This window comes from Misgurnus anguillicaudatus, chromosome 15 (genome assembly GCF_027580225.2).
Source record: "Misgurnus anguillicaudatus chromosome 15, ASM2758022v2, whole genome shotgun sequence".
Lineage (NCBI taxonomy): Eukaryota > Metazoa > Chordata > Actinopteri > Cypriniformes > Cobitidae > Misgurnus > Misgurnus anguillicaudatus.
This window is the reverse complement of record NC_073351.2, coordinates 3,094,533-3,104,151: the sequence shown is the minus strand read 5'-3', so window position 1 is coordinate 3,104,151 and position 9,619 is coordinate 3,094,533. Positions and strand designations below refer to the sequence as shown.

General features: G+C 33.7%; 1 protein-coding gene across 2 annotated transcripts; it reads right to left on the bottom strand.

The window, feature by feature from the left end:
* Positions 1 to 1,172: 1,172 nt before the first annotated feature.
* Positions 1,173 to 9,195, bottom strand: cenpn (centromere protein N). 2 transcript variants are annotated; one of them, XR_012357615.1, is made up of 11 exons: positions 8,892 to 9,195; positions 7,368 to 7,413; positions 5,470 to 5,529; positions 5,302 to 5,375; positions 4,978 to 5,151; positions 4,683 to 4,784; positions 3,112 to 3,166; positions 2,062 to 2,171; positions 1,769 to 1,892; positions 1,310 to 1,522; positions 1,173 to 1,240 (listed from the first exon to the last, which is right to left on the bottom strand). XR_012357615.1 is itself a non-coding variant. In XM_055173376.2 (10 exons), exons 1-10 carry the CDS (start codon positions 9,060 to 9,062, stop codon positions 1,422 to 1,424), a joined length of 1,017 nt encoding a protein of 338 aa, XP_055029351.2. In that variant the 5' UTR covers positions 9,063 to 9,195; the 3' UTR covers positions 1,173 to 1,421. The 2 variants fall into 2 exon arrangements, 1 of the variants encoding a protein (XP_055029351.2); XM_055173376.2 differs by having other exon boundaries at positions 1,173 to 1,522.
* Between the last annotated feature and the right edge of the window lie 424 nt (positions 9,196 to 9,619).

Sequence of the window (9,619 nt, the reverse complement as noted above, 5' to 3'; positions counted from 1 at the left end):
CGTCAACGGCGCCGTCCCATTGGTCCGGGCAAGAGTAAACGGGAGCTATTTTTTCTGGGTAACAGAATGTAACACTATTTACATATTCAACCGATTTAAAGGTTTATAATCTACACTGACTACAAAAAAGTCTAATCTTCATTTACTTATATTTAGACATTAAAAATTATTAATTTTAAAAAGCTCGTGCCATGGTTTCAGTTTGTGGAGACGTCCCTTATGTAGCATAATATAATGTCTTATTCATTGCCTTTAATCATAACATTTTAGATATTCATGTGCTTCGCAACAAAGCTTATTTGCTTTGAAATACTGAGAAAACATAACCCAGAAAAAGTTTGATATTTGACATTTGTGGTGTCAGCAGTCAAAGTTATCCATTTTCCCCAGCTTGTGAAGTAACCTGAAAGTGATGCACATGTTTAATCTGCTTACTGCATTCACAGCAAAATGCTGTATATAACGTCATTATGTTGTGATTCACATACAAAATGAATTTTTTTTTCGAAGCATCCGAAAATCTTATCAGACATTATAAAAGAAGACTCTGAGATTTTATCCTTGCAAATGGAGGTAGCAAAGAGCATTACATAAGGGAATGGGGGGGGCAATAATTTTGTACAACATTTATTTGAGGAAAAAATTGATTTGATTTTACTTACACTTTCAAATATTTATCATAAATTGAACATGAGATTTTTATTTTTTTAATTTGCTCATATTTAACAAGGGTGACAATAATTTTGTCCACAACTGTAATTGATTGTGATTATTATTATTGATTATAAGGTGACTGGGAATAAATACAAACTGCAGAGATCTCAGAGAAGCATCATCATTTTTGCAAACGTCCAAAGTGAAAGCTGCAACATTCATTAAAATGCAATAAAAATCATTCTTTAACATAATTTTGCCATTTCATTTCTATACAAACAGGGTCTTCGAAAAGTTAATCTGACTAGAAAAAAGGAAAAAACATTTCAAACAAACACCCACTTTGTTTTGGTTAATTACTACAATAAATTTGAACTGCAAAATATTTTTTTATATCAAAATCAAGAGACCTGTGGCATACAGACCATACCATTGGTGTTTAGGAGGACTATCATTTTTAAATAATGCATTTTCGCATCAAACATTCACAGACAGTATAAAAGGACCTTTACACATCATTATTATTACAAAATGATAAAATCCTTTATTTAAAATCATTAACCAAACATGCTAAAATGATAATGTATTAATGAGATTGAATTGTGAAAACATTATATTGTACTGCTCCATTAGCATTTCAATGACTACAGCAGTACTCGTATAGGTACGGGGACACTGCGGTAATGCATGCTTTCACTTTGCAGGATGCACAGCTCAATATAAAGCATCTGTGGTCTCTGTTGCCATCAGGATCTTTCTGCTGACACTTAGCTGGCAACACCAGGGCCTTTGTCTGTAATGACAAAATAATTCCTTCCTCGCTGGGTGATGGCAGACAATAGTGGAGAAACTGGACCTTCGACCATGCCTGCCAAAAGAAACAGAGTTTAGTAAAGACAAAAACAAGGGTGGATAAAAGTCAGGAGGCCTGTGTGGGACTGTTTTTCTTCCTGTACTGCATCAAAACTTAGTTCATATTAATGTTTACTAAGAAACTAATAAACTACAAGTTCCTGTTAAAAGAAATACAAATAAAGTCATTTAAATTCAAAATGACATAGGCATTGAAGTTCAGAAATATGGCAGTGTATGAATGTTCTTTGACATCTCTCACCTGTAGAGACACAGTGTCGTAATGACTGTAGCAGACTGCTGCTTGAGAACTTGACCACCCCTCTGAACAACTCCTCCTGGTCACTTAAGGTGCCATTAGCATTTCCTCTGTATCTCGTCTCAAGCTGGAAACAAACACAGGGGACAATGTATTAAAGCTCATTTGTACATGTCAGACAGCTTGTTTAGTTGTATTTGTGGTTAGTATAAATTACAAGAACATTGTTATAACTGATAACTTTATTTGAAATAGTTGATGTGTCATTCATTCAGATATGTATTTCTGCCACATACTTTATACACAGCGTTCTCCAGCTTTGGTGTAGGGCCGTCTCCAAATGCTTCACAGGCCAACTGATGTCTTATCTCTTCATGGGCAGCATGCTCCTTTTCAATACAGGGATCTGTATTACAGTTACAGTTTAAGCACCCATACCAGTGCCAAAAAAAAGTATGCATCCTCTTTATACGAGAAGTACAGCGCAAACTTTATTTGTATATGAAGAGTTTGGTTCCAAACGAGGTATACACAATTTTTCACAAAAATGTACTTCGTGGTCAACAAACAAACAAAAACAAAATGATAATTTTGATAGCATTGATAAACCTGTGGTGGTCTTCTGAGGCGGGGAAGAACCGTAAGCCATCAAATTCGAATAATTTACGTGAGAGGCACTCGGGCGATGGAAAAATGCCGGTTGTTGCTTGTTCTCCCGACAGCTTTAAGCTTCTGTCATGCTAACACATTGACCACAGGGGATCTTATGGAAAACTTTCCATTATTTTACTAGAAGTCAACGAAAATCGAGCAGGACCAAAACATTTTACAGCTGATTACTGTCAAAAAAGTTCAGCAACGACGTCCCAAGGATGACAGCAGCAATGACAGTGTTATTAATATGACAAAGTGTTTTGATTAATGTTTATTTTTTTAATCATTGTATACCACTAGTCAACTAAATGAATATAACGTGGCAAAGATGAAGGCACATTTATATATTGTTGTTTATATATTGTTATAATTCATTTATTGCATTTTGCGTTAAAAATAATCAGTTTTTATAATAAATCTTTGAAAATCAAATTATGGATTTAAATTTTTAATGTTATTATAACCTTAAGATGCTATGTGAAAGTTTGTAACAGAAAATAGTGCTTTTCATCTTGTCACTTTCTTGGTATAGAAAACACGTTTTTACCAAAATTTGTCAAAATGGATTTATTGTGTTTTGGAACCAAACTATACATTAAATGCACTGTGAATTATATGCAGAAGGTTTAAAACAAATGTAAAAACACAGTATTTAAAAAAAAAACTTGATGCTAATGAAAACAGGTACATACGGGATGGAAGAGTGTTTCTTTCCCCTAAGATCCTCGGTTGATTGTTTGGAAAAACCTATTAAATAAAAACAGTATTAGTTGTCAAGCTATTTTAGTTTGTGACTCTATCAATTCTTAAATAGACCGTATTTGACCGTTTGCACAACTGCTTGGTCAGACTTCTTTTCTGAGTTTTGAGGCCTTAATACCATCACATTTGGCTTGCTCACTGGGAGACAACTTTAAGACAATGGGGATGATTTCCAGACAGGGATTAGACTAGTCCTAGACTAAAATAAATGTAAGAGCTGTCCAAACTGAAAACAACTTGTACTGACATATCTTTAAATACATCAGTGCCCTTTGTTGTGCCTCAAAATGCACACAAGTGATGTTTTTAGTAAGACATGTTTGTTATATTTCCAAATTAAACCAAGGCCTAGTCCTGATTTAAGCTAATCCCTATCCGGGAAACCATCCCATACTATATACTTTCCTAATACTGGTGTGAAAACGATAAAGGAGTTTTTAAAGTTTTATTTAATCCTACAGACACCTAATTATTTTGACAGGTTGTAATGCAAAACTAACATCATGTTATAGATAAGTCTTTCATATACAGTAACAACTAAATGGCATATACAGCTAGGAATGACGCAAGGCTTAGGATATTAAGACAGAAGATGACTGCCTTGACAAACTTAAATTGGAAACGAAGCTCTATTAAAAATGACTGTATATAACAAACGCTATAAATTTAACCCTTTAAAAGATGGTTTGTTACAGTTTTTGTAGCAAGGGTGCAGTACAACATCCTGTGACATCACAAGGTTGGTTATTCCTCCTGAGATCAACATATACAAGGGACACACAGCCCATCTCAAATTTCTTCCCTAATTCGCATTGTTTGCACATTTATAAATAAATCTTCTAAAATATACATTTTTCCAAAGGTTTAGTTTTAGGCACAAATAGCATTAATATCAACAGAACATGATTAACACGTGATCACGCAACTGCACCGTTTCCGTATATAAAATAAATAAGCCTACACGAAATAAGTTTCACTTAAATTAAATAGCAGATTAAAGAAAACAAATAAAAAAGTAGCCAGTATAACGAGGTTCTGTTACATATTCCAATACAAAGGCCACGATACGATTCCCATCACAATACAAGACCATTTTGAATTAGATTTTTGTTTAGAATTTCATAATATTATTATTATTATCTGTTTATTTTACATTGAATAAGCAGTGTTGGAATAGTTGTGTTTTTGCCATTCATTTATTAGCTTTTGGGGTAACTCATAGAAAGACATAAAATCTCAGAGCAACTGTACTTAACTCATGTTGTTTACAATGATAGTGCCTTACTCTAGGCATTATATTCTTCTATATACATGAATATATGTATAAACATGCAGCCAGACTAAATACTATGAAATGAAAAGTTTCTCCAAACAGAATTTTCATTTGTTTTTATAATAAAATGACCTGTAAATGATCTGTGAAGCTGTTTTGAAACAATGAAAACTTATAGAAGTAAATTGAATATTTTTTTCAACAAAACCTTACAAAATACAAGGTTACCTGCTGATAATGTCTCAGTAGCAGTGTCCTCATTGCAGTGAGACTTCTGGTACTAAGGTTCCCATCCTTGATGGACCCATATTTGGTAGACACCCTCAAAGCCTACCAGTGACAACATAGACATACAAACAGAAACTGTGTAAGCTGTACAAAGATTGTGGGAAGTTAACACATGCACTGATAAAAAATACAGACTGAAAGTGCCTGCCAAAATGAAAACAAATCTGTGATGTATCACCCATTTAGGAATATACAGTCAATAAAAACTTAACTGATGTTGGAGACATAATAATACCTGATAAAGAAGGATCTTGTGTTTGGCCATGAGATTGCAGATGAACACATAAGAGGTGTGCAGATGGTGCACAACATATGTTGGCTTGAGGTGATTGGGTTTGCTGAAGTTATCTCCCCAAGCAATCCTAATCCATACAGCATCATCCTCGTGTTTCTTTATCTTAATGGAAATCTTAAAAAGCACAAGATATAGGTTAACAGGCTTTCTGCAATAAATATTAAATTAGCTTATTCACAAGTCGCTGTTAAATGAAAGTAAATGACACTTTTAAATGCTTTTTAACTTTATTTTTGGTTAAAAGTTGTGTGTTACTGCTATTACATGTCTGATAACCCGGTGTAGGTGTGCTTTAAACTGCTCCTTAAATTGTGTCAACTCCACACAAAGTGCATCATCTGTGGAAAAGGAAGAAAAAGCACAACAAATTTCCTTAATATACCAATCTGTAAACATTCTTTGGAATCAATCTAATCAATTCAAAGCTCTTACCTTGTGCCTCAACAAGCTGACACGTATGCCAAGTTCCTTGATCAGGGTTTTCCATACGATCTAATGGATTAAAAAAAATAAAAATAGCTCTTAAAGGAATAATCTACATTCATAAAAAATCCTGATAATTTACTCTGTTCCAATACTTATGGAGGGCACTGTATATATATTGCATATATTATGGGAAATAAATGTACTAGTTCATTACCAGCATCTAATTTTTTTTTAAGGGATAGTTAACTCAAAAATGAAAATTCTGTCATAATTCTCATCCTCATGTTGTTTTAAATCTGTATGAATTTCTTTTAGCTGATAAACACAAAAGAAGATATTTTGAGAAATGATGGCAAGTACACTGAGTTTAACCACTGGCTGCCATAGTAGAAAAAACAAATACAATAGAGTTCAATGTGTACCATCAGCTGTGTGCTTAACATTATTTATCAAAATATATCATCATTTATCACAATACTTCCATATAATTTGAAGAGTTTGGTTCCAAAACGCAATAAATCCATTTTGACTAATTTGGGTAAAAACGTGTTTTCCAAGAATGTGACAAGATGAAAACCACTATTTTCTTTTACAAACTTTAACATAGTATCTTTAGGTTATAAAAACATAAATTCTATTTTTCAAAATTCTTTTTTCAAAATGCTATAAATCTATTAAATCAATATATAAATTCATCTTTGCCATGTTATATTCATTTAGTTGACTAGTGGTATACACTGATTAAAAAATAAACATTAATGGCATTAATCAAAACACTTTGTCATATTAAAAACACTGTCATTGCTGCGTTTATACTTGAGACGTTGTCTGAACAGCTGTAAAATGTTTTGGTTCTGCTTGATTTTCGTTGGCTTCGTGAAAATAATGGAAAGTAGGGCTGTGAAAAAAATCGTGATTATCATGCGTGTTTCATCAGTAAAGCCGGTTCCGTGATTAGAAGTAAATCACCATCAGCTGCTTTCAGACGGAGCGGCATTTATTACACAGACCCGTAGTTCACTGAGAAGCTAGGCAAAATCGCATAGATTATCTGAGTCGATATTCCTCGATTGTGAACTCGATTTTGTTATGTTGCATAAATTATTAGATGTTGATGGCTTACATTTCTTTCCCGTCACAAAAAAACCACCACAGTTTTATCAATGCCATTAAAGTATTATTTTGTTTTTGTTTGTTTGCTGATCACGAAGTACAAGATAAGAAAAACTAGGATTCTGTGTGTATTCAACGTGTCGCCATCATTGTTTACATTGTATGGAATGGTGCGCTGTGATTTGTTGAGTGGATTTATTGCATTCTGCAGAAAAGGAGGAGTGACGTTTATTGAGTTTTGGAAAAAATGGAGAAAAGATGACAGAATAACATGGCGGACATAAAATTTTGCATCACATTAAGAATTTTCTTTTAAATACTGACCTGATATAATACTGATTTTGGCAGCAACTCATTAAAAAAAAAAAGGTGTTTATCTCATTTTGGAACTAAACTCTTCATTTGTTCCTCTACTATGGACGTCAATGGTTATAATCAGCTGTGTGTTTATCATCATTTATCAAAATATCTTCTTTTGTGTCCTTCAAAATAAAATAAAAACTCATATAGGTTTAGAACACCATGAGGATGAGTAAATGAAGACAAAATGTTAATAATGTTCTGTAAAAGAAAACATGCTGTAATCTTTGAGCTTTGTAACTTTACATATGTTTTATTGCTTAACGTTTAACAATAAGTAAAGTTAAAGGACAAAATGTAAAGCCAACACAATGTCAGTTAAATTCAAGAACATTATGAAAGACAATTCAGGGTAAGTATGTGCCATATGTCTTTCTGTCTAGAGATGTACTGTTTTAACATGTATATGAAAACAAATTACAATTACTCACTGATCATTTCCAATTTAGTTATGTGCTTCAGGTTTAATCTTCTCTCCTACAACACAGAAAGAGAAAGTGATTTTCACAACCATTGCTCTTTAAAAGAAGTGCTATTAGGTGTGCATGCTTAATCCTTATGATCGGTTTTAGAGCTGGCCAATATATCGCATGGGATTGTCATGCGCATCTCATCAGGACAGCCGGTGTCGCAGCCGATCGTGTTCCCCTCGGAATGTCTGTTCCCATTCTCGCTTTCCGTACACCCAACTGTTTATTTCTTAAAGAGCACCTATAGACAGTTTCATCGGGCGCACGTGCGATGACGCGATAAGCGTCTTTCGGTTTCTGTTTGTTTAATTGTCTGACTAGTTGCTGAAACTGAACTCTTGAACAAATATCTCGTCGAAAAACAAAAACAAATGTTTTGGGTTTCTATGTAATCTACGTGTTGTTTATTTTGCTTGTTATATAAATAAAGTACTTTAAAAGGACTTTGTTGTTATTTATTCTTCGCAGAGTTCACCGGAAGTTACGTGATGCCCACTAAAGCCGTGTGTTTATGTTGTTATTGCTGAAGCCATCTATTGTCCGATTCACGATTTTACATTTCCTTTGGTGTATAAGTGTGTACTGTATTAGTTCATGTTAACAATATGCAAAATGTGCATGACCCAAAGTGAATGATGACGTTATGATGATGCTATTGTTTCCAATGAAAAACTCTTGTCTTGGACTACAACAAACACACAGATTGTAGGCATCAGTTTACTTCCTGGGATTAATGATGTAGTAAAGGCCGATATTATCATAAGTTAACAATGTAAGTTAACAACTGTTAGCATTGGCTGTTTCTCAATATGCGTTCTTCAGCGATCTTGCGTCCTCGTGTCCTCGCTCTACGTCATCATTAACGGTCGAAGTTCATTCCAATTCTCAAGAACGCAAGGACAGAGGACGCATGAAAATACCCGGATATGTTCTTGATATCGAGGATGCATCGAGTGCAGACATGCTGAAATCGCTTTACGCCCCAGAAGTCATTGCGGCTAAACTTCCGAGTTCGTTTCTTCCAAGGTCGCCTGGCAAGACCGATCTCCACGAGGACGCAAGACCGTTCTTTGCGTTCTTGGAATTGAGACACAGCCATTGCATCTTTCAAACATGGTAAGGAGCGTCACATTTCCGGCTGATTTTAGAGGTATTCAGGCCAATAACAATGTAACAAGGGGCAATATCGGATTCATCCTCGCGGACGTCTGTGAGTAATTAATTACGTTATGTGAAGCAGCTTTAAAAGCGCTACACATAGAAGAATCATATCTAAAAAAAAAAAAAAAAAGGTTATGTTTACCTTAAATAATAACTATTGACTTAATATTTATTACTGCTTACTAGGAAAGTCAATATCAACAGTACATGAAAGTAAAATTAACTGATTTGTTATTGTTTATATGATTGGGTAAATAATATGATTGGGTAAATGGATAAATGATTGTGATTTGTAATAGCTGTTATTTAGTGAATGCATCTTACCTCGCATAAACTAATGACGTTTTCCACTATAGTCCATTTTGGTCTGGTGTAATCCAAGGCGCGCAGCTGATCTGCTGCTAAACAATTCCAGCTTTTCAGAAGCTTCTCTATATTTTTACTTGGTATTCTTTGGAATATCCGGCGTAAAACACATCTGGTTTGTTCGTCCATTGTTTGGACTTACAGATTATTCGTTAAAGGTTAATACACATTGATTATCGCGTTCACGTTTCAAACGTTACACAAACCGCTAAAAATCAAACAGAGAACTGAGCTGGAACATCCGGTTACGCAGCAAGTGACAAATTACATAAAAGTCCCTGAAAGCGCAGCATTCATTTGAAAAATACTGAAGTTTATTTTCATTAAAAAGGCGATGTTAAATATGCTGAAAAACTTAGTTTAAAACTTTTGAAGAATACGTTTTTATTGAACATATAGTTGTATTATTACAAGAATTAAACAAAACAAGAATTATCATGGCAAAGATAAAGTGTACAATTAAAATAAACAGAGGGAATTGTAAAAATGAAAACAAATTTCTTGTTAAGAGAAAATTAAATTGTCTTTAAATACATGTCTTATAATCTTTTGTAACAAAAATACAAAAGAAATAGGTTTACAGTTAGAAAAATAGTATTTATGTATATCAAATCTACACAAGTATACAGAATTAGATTTATATAAAGCATTTGAATCTCCTTCAAAGAATCCAAAAATAAAAAATT